We start from the raw sequence: 23,755 nt of genomic DNA, 5'->3' as shown, positions 1-23,755 counted from the left end.
CACCAAAATATTTATACTAACCTATTTACATAAAATCTGATTTATATTTAATTTGAAAAAAAAAATCCTTACTTTCTAGAATGATATTAATATTACTAGAAAGAATCCATTTCCATTACTAGAAAGAAATCCATTACTTTTGAGTAGAACTTTCAGCCTATGAGATTTAAGGGAAAGATGAAAAAAATGATAAGAAAAAAATGAATGCAAACACACTGACTCACTTGAGTGGTGTTGGTAATGCATGTGTGTGTTTCAGATGTTACATACTCATCTCAATGCAGCATGAGGGGAATATGAGAGCCCTTTTAAGATTCCTGAGTACCTGGTTCTTCTCCTCGTATTCGCTGATTCTGAACAATCTCCAGAAGTTGCTGGGCTGCTTGGTTGACACTCATATACCGAGGAGGTTCATAGATCTTTCTTCCCCTGTAAGTGTAAAAGTAGATGCCACTGTTCTTAGCCATGAAATTACATAATACATTTTTAATGTAATTATTCCCCCAGGTATAGTCAATTACCACATTCTATGTTCTGTTTGAAGCTGCCACTTGTTACTCACTTTAAGTAAATCATTTACCTTTAGTTTCTTAAGCTTTCTTCATTGTCCTATTTCAAATGCTCTCTCATCTCACTGAAATGTTGGCAGAAATAAGTGCAACAACTTAAAGATAAATGCTTAAATCAAAGTTCAGTTCAGTTCAGTCGCTCAGTCGTGTCCGACTCTTTGCGACCCCATGAATCGCAGCACGCCAGGCCTCCCTGTCCATCACCAACTCCCAGAGTTCACTCAGACTCTCGTCCATCGAGTCAGTGATGCCATCCAGCCATCCCATCTTCTGTCGTCCCCTTCTCCTCCTGCCCCAAATCCCTCCCAGCATCAGAGTCTTTTCCAATGAGTCAACTCTTCACATGAGGTGGCCAAAGTACTGGAGTTTCAGCTTCAGCATCATTCCCTCCAAAGAAATCCTAGGGCTGATCTCCTTCAGAATGGACTGGTTGGATCTCCTTGCAGTCCGAGGGACTCTCAAGAGTCTTCTCCAACACCACAGTTCAAAAGCATCAATTCTTCGGCGCTCAGCCTTCTTCACAGTCCAACTCTCACATCCATACATGACCACAGGAAAAACCATAGCCTTGACTAGACGGACCTTTGTTGGCAAAGTAATGTCTCTACTTACTCTTATTCAAAGTGGTTCTTTAGGCAAAAATAATTCAAAATAAGTAGAAATTTGTTCTATACTCTAATCAGTAGAAATTTGTTCTATACTCTAATCAGATTTTATAGGGTTCATTTTTATTACCATGTTTAAACCACATATTCCTCTTTTCATATCTTCCTCTAAGAAAAGTAAACTACAGCAATAAATATCTCAAAGTCTTGGAGGATAAGATATGTTTACTTCCATATGCCTCAAAAGCCTATCAAATGTGCTCAATGGTCAAAATATTGCTTTTGCAGTTTACAAAAAAATTCATATAGATTATTTTGTTGACTCTCAAAACAATTCTGTAACTCAGGTCTAAGAGAAATATAATGCAAGCCACAAATAGAATTTAAAATTTTCAATAGTATCTACAATAACAAAAGTAAAAAAAAGAGACAAAATTAATTTTAATAATGTATTTATTTAGCCCAATATATCCAGAATGTTATATTTCAACATTTATTCCTATACAAATTATTATACATCATTTTTGTACTAAGTCTTTGAAATCTGGAATGTATTCTATATTTTAGTACATCTTAATTCAAATGTTAAATTTTCACTGGAAATACTTGATCCGTATTCAGATCATAAAATTCATGGTTGTAAAAGTAGATTTACATATTGAATTGTTCTAAATATACTTAAATGTTATCTAGTTACTTAGTTGAGTATTAGTTTTAAATTAATTAAAACTAAATTATAAATTCCATTCCTCAGTTACATTAGTCATATGTATTTAAAGCTCTCGTTAGTTATAGATGGGTAGCAGCTACTGCATCTATAAGTAAAAAGGGGTTATTTCCCCCAATATACAATTGAAGACAATACGGCTCAGAAATGCAAGTAACTTTCCCAAGAGCACATAACCAGAGTCCAACTCATGACTCAAACCCATGTTTTCTGACTCTCAGTTAACTCATTCCACATATATTTACTGAGTGCCTATTAGGTGCCAACCACTGTTCTCAATACTGAACCCATGAAATTTACTGCTATTTCTATTCTATCATACTGCTTAACATTTCATAAGATTGAAAGTGTTAAATTTTGCACTGTTACTGAAAACTGATTTTCAACAATCTTTAGAACTTATGTCATTTAAGTAGAATTTATAGTCCATGGAATTAAAATAGAATTAAGCATTCTCAGAATACGAACTTACTTGATTAGATTTTCCAAAGACTGCTCCTTTACTTTGATGTCTGTAGGAAGCAAAAACAGATAGTTCTATTTTAATTAAGTACTTTACCCAAAATCCTACATGTAAACTTCAGCTGAAACACCTAAATTTTTGGTAAATATTATTCTCAAGTCTCTAAAATGCTAATTTGAGAGTCTGTGACAATCTTCCCTCACACTTGTATCTGGCCACATTTTTAAGGAAATATAAAGAAGAATGGAAGCTTGTGGTTGTATAAAGATCATTAGTTAGAAAACAAACATGAGGTTGACCCGGAGACCATCCTGAATGGACTGAATTTCCTCTTGGAAAAGAAGACAGGAAAGAGTTAGACAAATATTGGCATATACACTATCTAACAGCTAATCAAAATCTTTGTGTTCATTTCTATTAGCTGGTAACTGCACAGATCCAACTGGAAAGTTCTTGTTAACATGTTCCTATTCTTACCTATTTTTCAGGCACTAGAATATAAGCTTAAATGCATGTAATGCAAATAAAAGAAAATTCTTACCACGTATTGAAGAGACTTTCGCTTTTCTGTGAATGGTAAGATATGCCAGTAACTTATGAAACATTTTAATACCAAATATTCATACTTTAATGGGGATTTCCCAAGCATGGACTGGTAGCCACAACAGCCAAAACACATATAGCCCTTGCTCTCATAAAGCTTGATGATGCAAACATCACAAAGATTTGATTCTTTATGCTTTGTAATCACTGATGCTCAGCTAAACAATCTGGTAGAAGGTAAAAGAGCAGAATCACTCTACATCCTCACAGGAACTCAGTACACAACAGCAAGAGCAACAGCTGCTTCCTGTTCTACATGCTAAAAACAAATGGTTCGGCCAAAGTTTGTTACTGCAAAAATAAATAGAGTGTAACTGAGTGGTCCTTTTGATAGACTTTGACAACTTTCTCAAGTGATTATAAACTTTCCCGAGTGATTATAAAAGTTTTTCTTACAAAGAATACTAAGTATTTGCTTGGAAAATGCTCTAGAGATAATCCCTTACATATATTCTAAATGTTCTTAGAACCAGCAATGAATATATTTTTCAGGTTTGAAATTCATTATTTAGGCATTTTCATTGTATGGCACATATAGGAAATATGTATACCTGTTATTGAAATATGGCCTGCAATACAATTAATGATATAAACATCAACTTAGATCTCCTCTACCTAATAGCTGTAATCATTTTTAAAAAGTAAACATTTATTAATGCATTCACCTTGAGCTTCTGAAATGTTATTTGTGATAGTTAAGTTTTTAATATTTCCATTTTTCACTTTTTAAATGATACATTCTATAGAATTTTATTTTAAAAATGAAGAGGGCTGGGGAGAATTTTTATGGGCAAATGCTTCTTCACTAACGTAAGTGTGTATTAGTGAATAAATTCAAGCCAGACTCATCTTACCTTGTATTTACACAGGCCATATTTATTCCTTTCTACTTTCTAGAATGTAAGCTTCTCTTACTCATTTTAGTACCAGCATCTAGCATAATGTAGAGTACCTAGCAGATACACCATAAATTCTACTGAATAAATTTGTTCATGTGGCTCTACTATGACAGCTAATTTAAACTATCTACCTCTTAAGTAGAGTAAAAGTCCCAACTCCTTCAGAAACCTTTATAGACTTCCTCCCAAAGGCTCTTTGTCCTTTGAGACAGACATACAAGTAGTGCTATATTTTGTTAATCTCCAATTACATCATATATATTAGTCTTGCCTTTCCAAGTAAATTTTAAATTCTCTATGGTTTCTTACCATGACATATTCTCACTAATCCTTACAGGGTATGGCCCATAAGAGCAGCCATTCAATAAATACATACTAATTAAAAATAATGAGAACTCCAGGTGATTAAATGATGAGATCTATGGTTTGAGAAGTTAGAATCATGATATCTTATACTTCACACCTTGTTCCTGTTTTTGTTAATGGAGCAAGGAAGATATATTGTTTAACCTTGTTTGTCTTTTCCCAGGAAAGCCAAGAAAAGAGGCAGCAGCTCTTAGAGAAAGTTCAAGAGCCAAAGTTCTGGTTTGTCCTTCCTGCCTCGATACAATAGAACTTAATTGTTCTCTCAACTTTCAGGTACACAGCACATTAGTTCCAACTAGATTTCAAAATCCTGAGAGCAGGACCCAGGTCTAATACTTCCTTGGTATTCCAGAAGAACCTAACTCCACAGTGGGCATAAATACTTAATAAATACTGTGAGCTGAATTTCTTTCTTTTTTTTTTTTTTTAGGTTTAAATTCTTTTGTAAGCACTTTATTCTTTCAAACAATAACTGGGAGACTTCAGGTTTAGCCAAGTGTGTCTATAAACTCATTAATAAAAGTAGATTTTTGGCTGTTACCCATGGTCTGAGTACAGCTTATCTTGATAATGACTAGGTTTTCCCATAAAACTTCCAAGTATACACTGATGATGCCAGCAGGTCCTGGCCACTTAGAAAACTTCAGTGACACACACTTAAGACACCTGTAATAAGCTGACTGCTGGGCCCCAAAGATATTCACATGCTAATCACCAGAACCTGTGAATGTTACCTTTTACAGCAAAAGGGACTTTGCAGATAAGGATCTTGAAAAGGAGAGATGAGTTGGAATTATCTGGGAGGGCCTGATGTAGCCACAGAGGTACTAATAAGAAGGAGGCAGAAGACTGGCGCAAGTAGAAGGCCATGTCAGACAACAGGAGCAGAGGCTGGGGTGCTGTGGCCAGGCCTGAGGAACGCTGCACTGTCTAGAAGTTGCAGGAGACAAAGGAACGGATTTCCCCTGGAAAACTCAGGGGGGGAAAACAGCCCTGCTGACATCTTCATTTTAACCCCTTAAAATTCACTTTGTTGCCTGACTTCCACATATGTAATAGAATAAATCCGTGTTGTCTAAAGTTTATGATATTTTGTTACAGCAGAAATAGGAAATGAATACAGCATACAATTACTTATGTAAACTAAAAAGGGTCTTGGAGGCTTCCCTGCCGGCTCAGTGGTAAAGAATCTGCTGGCCGATGCAGGAGATATCGGTTCCATCCCTGATTTGGGAAGATTCCACATGCCATGGAGCAGCTAGCCCATGGGCCACAACTACTGAGCCTGTGCTCTAGAGCTGTGTGTGTTAGTTGCTCAGTCGTGTCCGACTCTTTGTGACCCCATGGACTGTACAGCCTGCCAGGCTCTTCTGTCCGTGGGATTTTCCAGGCAAGGATACTGGAGTGGGTTGCCATTTCCTTCTCCATGTGAGCTGAATTTCTAACTGCCCTTTCAAAGCTTCCAAAAGATAATTCCAATTTTCCCCCCTTTCCTCTATTTTTTTTTTCGTGATACATGAAGATGTTATCACAGGTAGCTTGCCTCTTAAGACTACTTTTATCCTCATTCTGTTTTAAAAACTCAGTTCTGTTGTTTAAACACACACACACACACACACACACACACACACACACGCACACACACACACACTTCATATCTGAGCTCCAATGAATCCCTGTCATCCCTCAGTTGCATATATTTCTACCTCTGCCTTTAATAAAAGCTTTTTTAAATGCCTGTACCTCTTGCATCATTCTCCTTTGACTTTCTACATAGCGCTGGCCTTAATTGGCTCTAAGTTTAAGATAACATGATGGATACCTTTAATGGCATATTCCACATGAATTAACAAGAACCACAAAATAAGTTCTGCCAATAAGAACTACTAAAGAGGGAGGCTAGTATCTTTCCACATGGAAAATCCAAACACAAAACTATAAAGCTAATTAGCTAATAATGAATTACTAAATTACACTGATAATTAACTAAAATAAGAAAGCATTATCATACCAGTAAATTGTGGGATTCAGGCATAAGCCAAAAAAAATACCAGAGAAGCATGCATGGCCTGATCTAGATCTAGAACTAATTAGGTGTCACTCTTACTGGAGTAAAAAAGGAATGTAATCTAGCTGGAACTGAATGAACTAGCAAGAATTAAAGATTTTCTGTGACAATGGGTAATAAGATCAAGTCTGAAACTAAAAGTAAATGTTAACCAATTAACTTCTATTACATATCTGTTGGACAGCTACACTGTCCTACACTTCTAGACATTAGAAAGAGAGGAATCAGTAAAACAAAGTCCCTGCTCTTACGAAGTAAAGAAGAAAACCAACGAGTTAATAAAACAATTCAGATGAATGGTAATACAAGAAGTTACACAAGGTAATGGGAAAGAAAATCACTGGGGAATACAGGGTGTACATTACATTAGGCAGAATTTTACTTTAGATCAGGAGTCAGTAAATGTTTCTGTAAAGAACCAGGTAGTAAATATTTTAGGTTCTGAAGGCCACAAGGTCTCTGTCAAAACTACTTATTGCTGCCATTGTAGCATGAAACAGACATAGATAATACATAAATGAAGTAGCGTGGCTGTGTTCCAATTAAACTTTATGAAACAGGTGGTAGCCTATATCTGATCCAGCAGAGGTGGTTTGCTAACCTTTGCTCTACATAATTTCCAAATTCTACCCTATAAGAAATGCTAACCATTAGTAAAACTTTTCTACAGTCTTCTCTTTTAAAGAGACATATTGATTGGGGTTCTGATAATGTACAAATTTATATATTATTGAATAATAGAGAACTTTGTACATGAGACAACCTAAATGTCTTTTTTTTTTTTTACTTTACAATATTGTATTGGTTTTGCCATACATTGACATGAATCTGCCACAGATGTACATGTGTTCCCCATCCTGAACCCCCCTCCCTACCTCCATCCCCATCCCATCCCTCTGGGTCATCCCAGTGCACCAGCCCTGAGCACCCTGTATCATGCATTGAACCTGGACTGGCAATTCGTTTCACATATGATAATATACGTGTTTCAATGCCATTCTCCCAAATCATCCCACCCTCGCCCTCTCCCACAGAGTCCAAAAGACTGTTCTACATATCTGTGTCTCTTTTGCTGTTTCACATATAGGGTTATCATTACCATCTTTCTAAATTCCATATATATGCGTTATTATACTGTATTGCTGTTTTTCTTTCTGGATCACTTCACTCTGTATAATAGGCTCCAGTTTCATCCACCTCATTAGAATTGATTCAAATGTATTCTTTTTAATGACTGAGTAATACTCCATTGTGTATATGTACCACAGCTTTCTTATCCATTCGTCTGCTGATGGACATCTAGGTTGCTTCCATGTCCTGGCTATTATAAACAGTGCTGTGATGAACATTGGGGTACATATGTCTCTTTCAATTATGGTTTCCTTGGTGTGTATGCCCAGCAGTGGGATTGATGGGTCATATGGCAGTTCTATTTCCAGTTTTTCCACACTGTTCTCGATAGTGGCTGTACTAGTTTGCATTCCCACCAACAGTGTAAGAGGGTTGGTTCCCTTTTCTCCACACCCTCTCCAGCATTTATTGCTTGTAGACTTTTGGATAGCAGCCATTCTGACTGGCGTGAAATGGTACCTCGTTGTGGTTTTGATTTGCATTTCTCTGATAATGAGTGATGTTGAGTACCTTTTCATGTGTTTGTGTCATCTGTATGTCTTCTTTGGGGAAATGTCTGTTTAGTTCTTTGGCCCATCTTTTGATTGGGTCATTTATTTTTCTGGAATTGAGCTGCAGGAGTTGCTTGTATATTTTTGAGATTACTTCTTTGTCAGCTGCTTCATTTGCAATTATTTTCTCCCATTCTGAAGGTTGTCTTTTCACCTTGCTTATAGTTTCCTTTGTTGTGCAGAAGCTTTTAAGTTTAATTAGGTCCTATTTGTTTATTTTTGCTTTTATTTCCAATATTCTGGGAGGTGGGTCATAGAGGATCCTGCTGTGATGTATGTCGGAGAGTGTTTTGCCTATGTTCTCCTCTAGGAGTTTTATAGTTTCTGGTCTTACGTTTAGATCTTTAATCCATTTTGAGTTTATTTTTGTGTATGGTGATAGAAAGTGTTCTAGTTTCATTCTTTTACAAGTGGTTGACCAGTTTTCCCAGCACCACTTGTTAGAGATTGTCTTTTTTCCATTATATATTCTTGCCTCCTTTGTCAAAGATAAGGTGTCCATATGTGCATGGATTTATCTCTGGGCTTTCTATTTTGTTCCATTGATCTATATTTCTGTCTTTGTGCCAGTACCATACTGTCTTGATGACTGTGGCTTTGCAGTAGAGCCTGAAGTCAGGCAGGTTGATTCCTCCAGTTCCATTCTTCTTTCTCAAGACTGCTTTGGCTATTTGAGGCTTTTTGTATTTCTATACAAATTGTGAAATTATTTGTTCTAGCTCCGTGAAAAATACCATTGGTAGCTTGATAGGGATTGCACTGAATCTATAGATTGCTTTGGGAAGTATACTCATTTTCACTATACTGATTCTTCCAATCCATGAACATGGTATATTTCTCCACCTATTAGTGTCCTCTTTGATTTCTTTCACCAGTGTTTTATAGTTTTCTATATATAGGTCTTTTGTTTCTTTAGGTAGATATATTCCTAAGTATTTTATTCTTTTCATTGCAGTGGTGAATGGAATTGTTTCCTTAATTTCTCTATTTTCTCATTATTAGTGTATAGGAATGCAAGGGATTTCTGTGTGTTGATTTTATATCCTGCAACTTTACTATATTCATTGATTAGCTCTAGTAATTTTCTGGTGGAGTCTTTAGGGTTTTCTATGTAGAGGATCGTGTCATCTGCAAACAGTGAGAGTTTTACTTCTTCTTTTCCAATCTGGATTCCTTTTATTTCTTTTTCTGCTCTGATTGCTGTGGCCAAAACTTCCAAAACTATGTTGAACAGTAATGGTGAGAGGGGGCACCCTTGTTTTGTTCCTGACTTTAGGGATGCTTTCAATTTTTCACCATTGAGGATAATGTTTGCTGAGGGTTTGTCATAAATAGCTTTTATTATGTTGAGGTATGTTCCTTCTATGTCTGCTTTCTGGAGGGTTTTTATCATAAATGGATGTTGAATTTTGTCAAAGGCTTTCTCTGCATCTATTGAGATAATCATATGGTTTTTATTTGTCAATTTACTAATGTGGTGTATTACATTGATTTGCCGATATTGAAGAATCCTTGCATCCCTGGGATAAAGCCCACTTGGTCATGATGTATGATCTTTTTAATATGCTGTTGGAGTCTGTTTGCTAGAATTTTGTTAAGGATTTTTGCATCTATGTTCATCAGTGATACTGGCCTGAAGTTTTCTTTTTTTGTGGCATCTTTGTCAGGTTTTGGTATTAGGGTGATGGTGGCCTCATAGAATGAGTTTGGAAGTTTACCTTCCTCTGCAATTTTCTGGAAGAGTTTGAGTAGGATAGGTGTTAGCTCTTCTCTAAATTTTTGGTAGAATTCAGCTGTGAAGCCATCTGGTCCTGGGCTTTTGTTTGCAGGAAGATTTCAGATTACACTTTCAATTTCTGTGCTTGTGATGGGTCTATTAAGATTTTCTGTTTCTTCCTGGTTCAGTTTTGGAAAGTTGTACTTTTCTAAGAATTCGTCCACTTCTTCCACGTTGTTCAGTTTATTGGCATATAGTTGCTGACAGTAGTCTCTTACGATCCTTTGTATTTCTGTGTTGTTTGTTGTGATCTCTCCGTTTTCTTTTCTAATTTTATTGATTTGATTTTCCTCCCTTTGTTTCTTGATGAATCTAGCTAATGGTTTGTCAATTTTATTTATCTTCTCAAAGAACCAATTTTTGGCTTTGCTGATTTTTGCTATGGTCTCTTTTGTTTCTTTTGCATTTATTTCTGCCCTAATTTTTTAAGATTTCTTTCCTTCTACTAACCCTGGTGTTCTTCATTTCTTCCTTTTCTACTTGTTTTAGGTGTAGAGTTAGGTTATTTATTTGATTTTTTTTCTTGTTTCTTGAGGTATGCCTGTATTGCTATGAACCTTCCCCTTAGCACTGCTTTTACAGTGTCCCACAGGTTTTGAGTTGTTGTGTTTTCATTTTCATTCATTTCTATGCATATTTTGATTCCTTTTTTGATATATTCTGTGATCATTGGTTATTCAGCAGCGTGTTGTTCAGCCTCCATATGTTGGAATTTTTAAGTTTTTCTCCTGTAATTGAGATCTAATCATACTGTATTGTGATCAGAAAAGATGCTTGGAATGATTTCAATTTTTTTTGAATTTACCAAGGCTAGATTTATGGCCCAGGATGTGATCTATCCTGGAGAAGGTTGTGTGTGCGCTTGAGAAAAAGGTGAAATTCATTGTTTTGGGGTGAAATGTCCTATAGATATCAATTAGGTCTAACTGGTCTATCGTATGATTTAAAGTTTGTGTTTCCTTGTTAATTTTCTGTTTAGTTGATCTATCCATAGGTGTGAGTGGGGTACTAAAGTCTCCCACTATTATGTGTTATTGTTAATTTCCCCTTACATACTTGTTCAGTTCAGTTCAGTTGCTCAGTTGTGTCCAATTCTTTGCGACCCCATGAATCGCAGCATGCCAGGCCTCCCTGTCCATCACCAACTCCTGAAGTTCACTCAGACTCACGTCCATCGAGTCAGTGATGCCACCCAGCCATCTCATCCTCTGTCGTCCCCTTCTCCTCCTGCCCCCAATCCCTCCCAGCATCAGAGACTTTTCCAATAAGTCAACTCTTCGCATGAGGTGCCCAAAGTACTGGAGTTTCAGCTTTAGCATCATTCCCTCCAAAGAAATCCCAGGGCTGATCTCCTTCAGAATGGACTGGTTGGATCTCCTTGCAGTCTAAGGGACTCTCAAGAGTCTTCTCCAACACCACAGTTCAAAAGCATCAATTCTTCGGTGCTCAGCCTTCTTCACAGTCCAACATGACCAGTGGAAAAACCATAGCCTTGACTAGACGGACCTTTGTTGGCAAAGTAATGTCTCTGCTTTTCAATATGCTATCTAGGTTGGTCATAACTTTTCTTCCAAGGAGTCAGCGTCTTTTAATTTCATGGCTGCAATCACCATCTTGCAGTGATTTTGGAGCCCAAAAAAATAAAGTCTGACACTGTTTCCACTGTTTCCCCATCTATTTCCCATGAAGTGATGGGACCGGATGGCATGATCTTTGTTTTCTGAATGTTGAGCTTTAAGCCAACTTTTTCACTCTCCTGTTTCACTTTAATCAAGAGGCTTTTGAGTTCCTCTTCACTTTCTGCCATAAGGGTGGTGTCATCTGCATATCTGAGGTTATTGATATTTCTCGCGGCAATCTTGATTCCAGCTTGTGCTTCCCCAGCCCAGCGTTTCTCATGATGTACTCTGTGTATAAGTTAAATAAGCAGGGGGTCAATATACAGCCTTGACGTACCCCTTTTCCTATTTGGAACCAGTCTGTTGTTCCATGTCCAGTTCTAACTGTTGCTTCATACTTGTTAGCATTTCTCTTACATATTGCGGTGTTCCTACGTTGGGTGCATATATAATTGTTATCTCTTCTTCTTGGATTGATCCTTTGATCATTATGTAGTGTCCTTTTTTGTCTCTTTTCACAGCCTTTGTTTTAAATTCTATGTCATCTGATATGAGTATTGCTACTCCTGCTTTCTTTTGGTCTCTATTTGCATGGAATATCTTTTTCCAGCCCTTCACTTTTAGTCTGTATGTGTACCTTGTTTTGAGGTGGGTCTCCTGTAGAGAACATATATAGGGGTCTTGTTTTTGTATCCATTCAGCCAGTCTTTGTCTTTTGGTTGGGGCATTCAACCATTTACATTTAAGGTAATTATTGATAAGGATGATCCCGTTGCCATTTACTTTATTGTTTTGGGTTTGAGTTTATACATCCTTTCTGTGTTTCCTGTCTAGAGAAGATCCTTTAGCATCTGTTGGAGAGCTGGTTTGGTGGTGCTGAATTCTCTCAGCTTTTGCTTGTCTGTAAAGCTTTTGATTTCTCCTTCATATTTGAATGAGATCCTTGCTGGGTATAGTAATCTGGGCTGCAGGTTATTTTCTTTCATCACTTTAAGTATGTCCTGTCATTCCCTCCTGGCCTGAAGAGTTCCTATTGAAAGATCAGCTGTTATCCTTATGGGAATCCCCTTGTGTGTTATTTGTTGTTTTTCCCTTGCTGCTTTTAATATTTGTTCTTTGTGTTTTTGATCTTTGCTAATTTGATTAATATGTGTCCTGGGGTGTTTCACCTTGGGTTTATCCTGTTAGGGACTTTCTGGGTTTCTTGGACTTGGGTGCTTACTTCCTTCCCCATTTTAGGGAAGTTTTCAACTATTATCTCCTCAAGTATTTTCTCATGGTCTTTCTTTTTGTCTTCTTCTGGGACGCCTATGATTCGCATGTTGGGCGTTTAACATTGTCCCAGAGATCTCTGAGGTCCTCATTTCTTTAATTCATTTTTCTTTTTCCTCTCTGTTTCATTTATTTCTACCATTCTATCTTCTACCTCACTTATCCTATCTTCTGCCTCTGTTATTCTACTGTTGGTTCCCTCCAGAGTGTTTTTGATCTCATTTATTGCATTATTCATTATATATTGACTCTTTTTTATTTCTTCTAGGTCCTTGTTAAACCTTTCTTGCATCTTCTCAATCCTTGTCTCCCAGCTATTTATCTGTAACTCCATTTTGTTTTCAAGATTTTGGATCATTTTTACTATCATTATTCAGAATTCTTTATCAGGTAGATTCCCTATCTCTTCCTCTTTTGTTTGGTTTGGTGGGCATTTATCCTGTTCCTTTACCTACTGGGTATTTCTCTGCCTTTTCATCTTGTTTATATTGCTGTGTTTGGGGTGGCCTTTCCGTATTCTGGTCGTTTGTGGAGTTCTCTTCATTGTGGAGTTTGCTCACTGTGGGTGGGGTTGGATGGGTGGCTTGTCAAGGTTTCCTGGTTAGGGAAGCTTGTGTCCATATTCTGGTGGGTGGAGCTGGATTTCTTCTCTCTTGAGTGCAATGAAGTGTCCAGTAATGAGTTTTGAGATGTCAATGGGTTTGGTGTGACTTTGGGCAACCTGTATATTGAAGCTCAGGGCTATGTTACTGTGTTGCTGGAGAATTTGCATGGTATGTCTTGCTCTGGAACTTTTTGGCCCTTGGGTGGTGCTTGGTTTCAGTGTAGGTATGGAGGCTTTGATGAGCTCCTATTGATTAATGCTCCCTGGAGTCAGGAGTTCTCTGGTGTCCTCAGGATTTGGACTTAAGCCTCCTGCCTCTGGTTTTCAATCTTATTCTTACAGTAGCCTCAAGACTTCCCCATCTATACAGCACTGATGATAAAACATCTAGGTTAAAGATGAAAAATTTCTCCACAGTGAGGGACACCCAGAGAAGTTCACAGAGTTACAGGGAGAAGAGAAGGGGGAAGAGGGAGATAGAGGTGACCAGGAGGATAAGATGGGGAATCAAAAGGGGAGAGAGCAAGCTAGCCAGTAATCACTTCCTTATGTGCTCTCCACAGTCTGGACCGTTCACAGATATTCACGGAGCTATACAGAGAAGAGAAGAGGGAGGAAGGAGACAGAGGTGACCAGGAGGAAAAGAGGGGGAATCAAAAAGAGCAAGACAGATCCAGCCAGTAATCAGTTCCTTAAGTGTTCTCCACAGTCCGGAACACACAAAGAGATTCACAGTGTTGGGTAGAGAAGAGAAGAGGGAGGAAGGAGATAGAGGTGACCTAGTGGAGAGAAAGGAGAGTCCAAAGGGGGAGAGAGCAGTCAAGCCAGTAATCTCGTTCCCAAGTAAAAATAGGTACTGAAGATTGGGTTCTTAAAGGTACAAAATTAATAACAAATACCAAAAAGCAAAGATTAAAAATCTAGAGTAGAGGTTGGATTCTCAAAAATACAATATTAAAGAAAAAAACAAAGTCACAAAAATTATTAAATATAAATATATGAAGTTTGCTTTAAAAAATAGGGTCTCTTTTTTGCAAAGTAATAGTAGGTTATAAAAATGAAAATTAAAGGAGTAATAGAGGACTTAAATTTTTTTTTTAATTTAAAAAATGATAATAGTAAAAATATATCTAGGACTTTCTCTGATGTTGTTGTGAACAGTGTGGGGTCAGTTCATTTTCAGATAGTTCCTTGATCTGGCTTACACTTCTCAAGATCTGTAGGCCCCTTCCTATGTAGTTGGTGCTAACTGCTGCTGCTAAGTCACTTCAGTCATGTTCGACTCTGTGCGACCCCATAGATGGCAGCCCACTAGGCTCCTCTGTCCCTGGGATTCTCCAGGCAAGAATACTGGAGTAGGTTGCCATTTCCTTCTCCAATGCATGAAAGTGAAAAGTGAAAGTAAAGTCACTCAGTCATGCCCGACTCTTAGCGACCCCATGGACTGCAGCCCACCAGGCTCCTCCATCTATGGGATTTTCCAGGCAAGAGTACTGGAGTGGGTTGCCATTGCCTTCTCCTGGTGCTAACTACAGGGTTTTAATCTATTGCACCTGTCACTTCCAAGGTGGTTCCCTCTGTTTTAGCTTCTTCTGTTTGCTGGTCTCTTCAGTGTCTAATTTCCGCCCTGATGCCAGGGGGCGGTAGTCACTTTTTTAGGCCTCACTTGTTCAGTCATGCTGTGGGGAGGGAGGAACACTGCAAACAAATAACACTGGTGTGTGCTTGCAGTGTCTCAGCCACACTGGGTTTGCCCCCACTCACAGTGTGTGTGCTTTCCCAGTCTACACTGCTTAGGCTCTGGGTTCCTCTGCCGGGAACTGTCTGAGGCCAGCCCTGGGTTGTATGCACTTTCCAGGTCTAAGCCACACAGGTTCAGGTACTCGAGTACTCCACAAAGGCGCAGACTCAGTTGGGCCTGTGTTTTGTGCCCTTCCGAGGTCCTAGCAGCTCAGGTGACCAGGTGCTTGGTGAGCGCGGTTGCCCCCAGTTGAAGGCTGCAACTTATCACCTCCCCCATCCCTGCCACTCAGTTTTCTGGGTGTACAACCAGCACATCTTCTCAGGTGTGCCATGTGTCTCTTCTGCGGAGCTGATCTCTGGCTGCGACCCTCCTGGCGGACGTTGATTGTCCAGAATCCCAAGAAGTCTTGGTTAGCAATGAAGCCTGCTCGCAGTTTGGTAGATGGTGCCTCTTTGGGGCCGTGATTGTGCCCTTCCGTCTCTGGCTGCCTTCGCCTGCCTGTCTCCAGCAGGGGATGGGCTGATCCACAGCTGGCTAGCTCTGCTCAGTCCTTTGTTCTGTGAGTGGGCCTGGTGGTGTCTTAGGTTAGGGCTTTTGGTGGGATAGCTTTCCCACAGTCTGGTTTGCTATCTCAAGTTAGTTCCCTCAGATTGCCCTCAGGGCATTCAGGCCTGGTCCTTACCCTAAGCAATGCAGCCCGCACCTCCCTGCCCATCCCTCACTTGCTAGTAGTGGATGCGAGCATCTACGCTGCTTCTCCACTGACAGCTATCATTGGGCATGTAATCTGTGGGGTTTAATTATTTATTTATTTTTTCTCCTGGTTATGTTGCCCTCTGAGGTTCCAAGGCTCGGCACAGACTCGCCAGTGAGAGTGTTTCCTGGTGTTTGGAAACTTCTCTCTTTTTAAAGACTCCCTTCCCGAGACGGATCTCCAACCCTACCTCTTTTGTCTCTCTTTTTACCTTTTATATTTTTTCCTATCTCCAAAGACAATGGGCTGCTTTTCTGGGTGCTTGATGTCCTCTGCCAGCATTCAGAAGTTGTTTTGTGGAATTTACTCAGCATTTAAATGTTCTTTTGATGATTTGTGGGGGAGAAAGTGGTCTCCCCATCCTATTCTTCCGCCATCTTAGGACCGCCCCTCAAGACAACCTAAATGTCTTTGGCAAATAGGAATCTCTTCTAATGTTCTGAATATCTATACTTACTACAGAGGTCAAAATTATGGGTTCTTTCTTTGCCCTGATTCTGTGCTCCATGGCAGACATCCTTCTACTGGATAACTTCACACACAGTAGAATCAAAACAGTGCAATTCAGTGTATGATCCAGGGACTGATGCCAATATGTGAGCATTTTGTTCCCAACAAATGATAAAAAAAAAAAAAAAAAACTACAAGAGTGGGAATCAGTGTTTACAGTATTACAGTGTTATAGTAATCTGACTTCAACACAAAAGACTAGAAACTTTAAAGTAAATAAATAAAATGCATTTATTTTTATGTATTTATTTTATATATGTGTATGTGCATACACACACACACATATATACTGATCTAAACACTTCCAAAAGACAAGAAAAAGGTTATTACTATTTGATAAAAAAGAAGGCAAAGGTATGGACTGTTCAAAATACTCTCTAGCTAGTACAGAGTAGCACTCAGATTTTGTCTTCTGATGTCAAGTACAAGTGTCACTTCCAAGTTATCAAAGACGACAGTTATTTCTCTTCTGTTGACCAGCCACAGATTAAAGCTCTGATTACAGTATTTTTACAACACATACTGTAGAAAAGGAACTGAAAATGAATGTGAATCATTATAATTCCAGTACCTCTGCTGGCAAATGCAGTAGCTGAAACTCCTGAAGCTCTATCAGTGCCATCATCTTTGTACACAAAGACAGCCACCCCAACTCTTTCCACACTAGGTAGGAAATACAATTTGGCAGCATAATACTGTGAAAAGAGCTGTGAATTACAAGCTCTGTAGATTCTACCAATTCTGCAACCAATAAGTGGGAAAATGATCCAATGTCTCTGGGCCTCAATTTCACTGAAGATGATCTCCAGAGTCTCTCTCAGATCTACAATTCTGTGATTCTGATAGCATCACGACTGCAGTATTCAAAGGACACCTCAAGAAAGATCGGATGGAACTTGGTAAGAGTAAATGTTCAGTATAAGTCTTCTGAGTTGCTGTAAATTGATGAGGACAGGCTCTTAATTCTTATTTGGAATGAAAATTCACTTCTCCACAAGAATATGGGGGAGGGCACACCATGCACAGAGTAGCTAGACCACATCACACAGAACGGTTTTACCTTCATACAAAATCAAAACAAGAACAATATGACAACTCCATACTGTGACCCTAGAGAAACTGCAGAGCACTTACCTAGTAGGCATAATGTGTGCATGCCATTTTGTCTGTTCTTCTTCACTTTGTCAAAGAAGCTTTCTGGTCTCCAAGTGTCTGTCCAGAAAACAATAGACACTGTCTCTCCAAACTTATACAACTAGAAGAAATAAAACATTAGTTAATGATGTAACAATTCACTAACTACTGTCTCATAGATAACAACCAAAATAAAAAGTGAGACCCAAACTTGAGATGGACTGGGGATCAACTCTGTCATCAAAAAAAGTAATAAAAATTCCCTTTGCTCCATAGCAGCTGGTGTCATTCTGATGCCCTTTCGGTAGGAGGCTTCTAGTATTTCTGTATTCAGTACAGGAACACATGTAACTAGTTCATGATTTAGCTAGGTAGCTGCTAAAAATACTGAAATACAGAGAACCCAGAAGGAAGCCAAAAAAAAAAGACATGTGAGCAGTCAGAGCAGTATTCACAAGGTTCCTATTACCCTCATTTTATGGAGGAGTCCACCAAGGCTCAGAAAGATGAACTGGCTTGCCTAAGGTCACACAGCTACTTAGTAAGAAGAAACTCAAACCTGGGTCTGAGGGAGAGTTCCTTTCCACCATGCCAGCTCAGTAAAATTCATACACTGCATACTCACTGTCGTCACATCTCAAAACCTACGCCCTTACTTTCCCCACTCTTTATTCCCCGACTCTAGAGTTCAATGATAAGGGCCTTTTCCCAAACCTCCTTCTTTCCCCCTACGGTGGCCCATCTATTCCACATGATCATCACACAACCAAGAAGCGTCTTTGTTCCAACTTGCTTCCAGGCTAGCCACACATCTCACTTAAATGAATCCAACTCCAAATCTTATGTTGAGAAAATCTAGTTTTGAGCTTTGGTTCTGCAACTTGTTAGCTGGGTGACATTACTCTTTCTTTCCAAGTCTTAATCTCTATAATAGGAACAGTGATAACACATGCCCTTCCTACCCACAGAGTTGTGTGAACCAAATAACATGTAAAAAGTTATTTAAACTGTGAATGATATTCTTATATTAATTCTTATCTAGGTATTGCACAATGGACTTTATTTTCAAAGACTTAATATATTGTAAAACCTAATGCTAAAGCTGTTACATAAAGATCTTAACTATTCAATTTAAAGAGTGCCTAAAATAATGTTTAATACAGCTGGAAAGCACTAAATGCTGAAAATCACACCTAGTCCTCTGCCACAAATTAGCTGTTCGGTTGAAACAGCTGTATGACTTCACGAGATCACCTAACTTTTCTAAGCCTAAAGTTCTTCATTTGAACAATGCTGCTGCAAGAGGCATGTTCAGAGTCCCCCATCTCTACATGCCTAAAGAAGCTCGACCCTTCTGGATGTTTATACATGGAGGGCTTAAAATCTATCACTCACACTCATAATGATGACTCTGAGCTACCAAGAGAAGGTTCATTTCATCATATTCCTCACATGGTCACAACCTCCAACCTACTTACCAGTAGGCTTTACTCCCAAAGTCCATTTGAAAATTGTCTAAAGAGGCATTGAAGCCATGCTATTCAAGGGCAGTCAAACTCACAGATTAGTTTACAAAGACCTATATAACTCTCAGAATGAAATCATAAACCTTCCAGCCATACCTAATATGATTTCTCTGTAAAAAAACTGTAGAGTTTCAATGTGAGATCTTTGGAATTCATTCAGGTAAGCTACAAGGAATAAGCCTTGCTCTGTTGGGGGTTTCTGTCACTGCTTCTATGAGAAGCAAACGTATCTAACAAATATTTACTATGAATCATCCACAATGTGCCAGGCATTACATTATGCATGGGTATAAAGTGAGAAGCAAACAGAGCTCCAGCTCTCAGGAAATATGCAGTCTTACTAATACCTCACACAGCAAGCAAACGCTGTGGAGCAAGCAAACGCTGTGGAGCAAGCATTGCTCTGGTTCCTACTACCTGGATGATCATGGTGACTAGCTGGGTGACTTCCAGGAGGAACTCCCCTGCCAATTCGATACAATAATTATAAACCTAACAATCTGTTTTGTTAAGGATTAACTGATATACTGTATGTAGCGCCCAGTGCTATAGTAAAGACTTAATAAATGTTAGGGATGTGATAATCTAACAATGATAATGTTTATAATGAAGATGCTCTAAAATGCTGTGTTACACTATAATCCAACTGCTTTCCTTATTGGAATGAGCTCAAATATTACCAAATATTTGAAACTATGCTTATGACTTAATCTGACAAGTTCAATCGTTTACATTTTGAAAAGGATTTTTGGCATCTCTGATCAGATTTTGGAATATTAACATTACTCTATTTAGAAAAACCTTAAGGTAAAACCATTAAAGAAAATTATATATGTCACCATAAATAAATAAACAAGTTTTCAATATTTTAAGAGTCACAGAAATATAGTCATGGACATAAATTCTTCATTCAAAAAGCAAGGAACAGTTCATTTAAAAAAGCATTGAGATGCTAGTCACATGTAAACACTAGCTGAAACACTTTGTGTAAAAGCTTCTCTGAACTGTCTAATTTGGGCGATTAAAGAAAACCTCACATAAGCACTGCTTTCTAGGACCCTGATTTATAGACTGTAACCATTTCCATGGCTGTGGTACAAACTTCTTCAATGAATTCTGGAACATTATGCAAACAGTTTCACCATTTAGATGTCAGTACCTCAAAGAACAGAAGGACCAGTCCCTTTGTGTTTCACAATTCAAGGACTTACCAGTAAAGTACAAAAGGAAACTGGAACAAAATCATACAGTTGACGAGAACTGAGGTTGCCGAGGCCTGTGTACCTACTATTCTAAAAATGTAAGCATTTGTTCTTATGATCATTTCCCTTCAAACCATTACTGATGCAGGTCTACATTTAAAGATTATAAAAAGAGCAGTTTTCAAAAACATGAGGTAAATACAGGCTTTTTTTATTTTAACCGAGAGTAAGTTATAGGGAAAGCAGTTTATCTAACTTGATACTGAATAATGATTTTTTTTAATCTATTGAAGATAAAAACTCAATTCAAAATGAAATATTTAATCATATATAAGGCACTAGTTAAGAGTGAAAAATGCATAAGACAAATATGAGGTAATAAACAATAATAAAATATTTGATATAGATTATGAGTTTAGCGTTTCCCCCACCTAGAGAGCACCTGAAGGTAACTTTTGAATAGACAGAATACAAGCTGGACCTTAGAGGATGGGTAAGATTTAGCCTAGGGAAGCTGAACATGCAGAACGAGATGATGTAAACAAAGGATCAGAGGCGGGAAATCTTGGGCAATACTGAGAGTGACATTAAGCAACTATCTAGAAGTAAGTACTGCCTGACTTGCCTCTAACATGTCTAATTCCTGACATCTTATTATGCACCAATTCCTGTCAATTCTTGCTCTATAGTTTACCCAGAGACTATTCATTTCTTTTCTCTCTACCTTAGTTTGAATTCTCAATACCACTTGCCTGAATGACCTTAATAGACTTATTGTTCATCTCACTGCTGATATTTCCTTTCTTTCAGAAGCACAGATGCTTTGTAAACTCCATTTTATAATTAGATTTTAATGCTTTGGTATTTTATATTCAAGGGCTTCCCTGGTGGCTCAGATGGTAAAGAATCTGCTTGCGTTGCAGGAGACCTGGGTTCAGTCCCGTGGGTTGGGAAGAACCCCTGGAGAAGGAAATGGCAGCCCATTCCAGTGTTCGTGCCTGGAAAATCCCATGGACAGAGGAGCCTGGAGGGCTACCATCCATGGGGTCACAAAGAGTTAGACATAACTGAGAACGCACACACATTTTATATTCAAATGAAAATATTTTGTGATTTTTAAGTTAAAAAGTATCTTTTTTGGATATGGAAAAATTAGAAAATTTAACTTGCTAAGAACTTTAGTGAGCCCTACATATATCATTTTATGTATGTATATCCTAACCAGATCACTTAAATTTGTGATGTAAAAGAAAGCTGAGCCAGCAGGGCTGTCCAAAAATGTACCACAAAACCATTTAATCAAGAGTTACTAGTTTTCTTTTTTATATAGAATACTTGTTTTTGTTTTTAATCTTCACATGCATTTTGCTTAACACTGATACCACACTGATTTTTGCTAACAGTAAGAAAGATTATACACAGAAGTTCAGTTCAGTTCAGTTCAGTCGCTCAGTTGCATCCGACTCTTTGAGACCCCATGAATCGCAGCACGCCAGGCCTCCCTGTCCATCACCAATTCCCGGAGTTCACTCAGACTCATGTCCATTGAGTCGGTGATACCATCCAGCCATCTCATCCTCTGTCGTCCCCTTCTCCTCCTGCCCCCAATCCCTCCCAGCATCAGACTCTTTTCCAATGAGTCAACTCTTCACATGAGGTGGCCAAAGTACTGGAGTTTCAGTTTTAGTATCATTCCTTCCAAAGAACACCCAGGACTGATCTCCTTTAGAATGGACTGGTTGGATCTCCTTGCAGTCCAAGGGACTATCAAGAGTCTTCTCCAACAGCACAGTTCAAAAGCATCAATTCTTCAGTGCTCAGCTTTCTTCACAGTCCAACTCTCACATCCATACATGACCACTGGAAAAACCATAGCCTTTACTAGACGGACCTTTGTTGGCAAAGTAACGTCTCTGCTTTTGAATATGCTATCTAGGTTGGTCATAACTTTTCTTCCAAGGAGTAAGGGTCTTTTAATTTCATGGCTGCAGTCACCATCTGCAGTGATTTTGGAGTCCCCAAAAATAAAGTCTGATACTGTTTCCACTGTTTCCCCATCTATTTCCCATGAAGTGATGGGCCCAGATGCCATGATCTTCATTTTCTGAAGGTTGAGCTTTAAGTCCACTTTTTCACTCTCCTCTTTCACTTTCATCAAGAGGCTTTTGAGTTCCTCTTCACTTTCTGCCGTAAGGGTGGTGTCATCTGCATATCTGAGGTTATTGATATTTCTCCCGGCAATCTTGATTCCAGCTTGTGCTTCTTCCAGCCCAGCAATTCTCATTATGTACTCTGCATAGAAGTTAAATAAGCAGGGGACAGTACACACCCTTGACATACTCCTTTTCCTATTTGGAACCAGTCTGTTGTTCCATGTCCAGTTCTAACTGTTGCTTCCTGACCTGCATATAGGTTTCTCAAGAGGCAGGTCAGGTGGTCTGGTATTCCCATCTCTTGAAGAATTTTCCACAGTTTATTGTGATCCACACAGTCAAAGGCTTTGGCATAGTCAATAAAGCAGAAATAAATGTTTTTCTGGAACTCTCTTGCTTTTTCGATGATCCAGCGGATGTTGGCAATTTGATCTTTCTGGTTCCTCTGCCTTTTCTAAAACCAGCTTGAACATCTGGAAGTTCATGGTTCACGTATTGCTGAAGCTTGGCTTGGAGAATTTTGAGCATTACTTTACTAGCATGTGAGATGAGTGCAACTGTGCAGTAGTTTGAACATTCTTTGGCATTGCCTTTCTTTGGGATTGGAATGAAAACTGACCTTTTCCATTCCTGTGGCCACTGCTGAGTTTTCCAAATGTGCTGGCATATTGAGTGTAGCACTTTCACAGCATCATCTTTCAGGATTTGAAATAGCTCAACTGAAATTCCATCACCTCCACTGGCTTTGATCGTAGTGATGCTTTCTAAGGCCCACTTGACTTCACATTCCAGGATGTCTGGATCTAGGTGAGTGATCACACCATTGTGATCATCTTGGCCGTGAATATCTTTTTTGTACAGTTCTTCTGTGTATTCTTGCCACCTCTTCTTAACATCTTCTGCTTCTGTTAGGTCCATATCATTTCTGTCCTTTATTGAGCCCATCTTTGCATGAAATGTTCCTTTGGTATCTCTCATTTTCTTGAAGAGATCTCTAGTCTTTCCCATTCTGTTGTTTTCCTCTATTTCTTTGCATTGATCGCTGAGGAAGGCTTTCTTATCTCTTCTTGCTATTCTTTGGAACTCTGCATTCAGATGCTTATATCTTTCCTTTTCTCCTTTGCTTTTCGCTTTTCTTCTTTTCACAGCTATTTGTAAGGCCTCCCCAGACAGCCATTTTGCTTTTTTGCATTTCTTTTCCATGGGGATGGTCTTGATCCCTGTCTCCTGTACAATGTCATGAACCTTAGTCCAAACAGAAGTAGATACACAGATAAAGTTGAATGACTATGTAGACAGAAGAGCTGTAAGAATTATATTTTCACATATAAATAAGAGAGCCCACATACAAATTAAGTGAAAGAATCACAATTTAAAGCATACAATTCCAAAGACAAGATTCACTTGGGGTAGGGGGGAAGCAGGGGGGGATAAATAAATAAGCAATGCAACTCAGCAAATATTTGTTGCACATTGAT

General features: G+C 38.6%; 1 protein-coding gene across 1 annotated transcript in view; it reads right to left on the bottom strand.

Moving 5' to 3' along the window:
• DPH5 (diphthamide biosynthesis 5) overlaps nt 1-23,755 on the bottom strand; it is a 46,596-nt gene that overhangs the window by 8,452 nt on the left and 14,389 nt on the right. The window contains exons 4-6 of the mRNA XM_061411042.1: nt 17,397-17,517; nt 2,374-2,413; nt 326-429 (exon numbers count right to left, since the gene is read on the bottom strand). Coding sequence (XP_061267026.1) covers nt 326-429; nt 2,374-2,413; nt 17,397-17,517 — 265 coding nt within the window. The remainder of the gene's footprint in view (nt 1-325; nt 430-2,373; nt 2,414-17,396; nt 17,518-23,755) is intronic.

Source organism: Bos javanicus, chromosome 3, assembly GCF_032452875.1.
Source record: "Bos javanicus breed banteng chromosome 3, ARS-OSU_banteng_1.0, whole genome shotgun sequence".
In the NCBI taxonomy this organism is placed as follows: Eukaryota; Metazoa; Chordata; class Mammalia; order Artiodactyla; family Bovidae; genus Bos; species Bos javanicus.
This window is presented reverse-complemented; position numbering and strand designations above follow the sequence as displayed.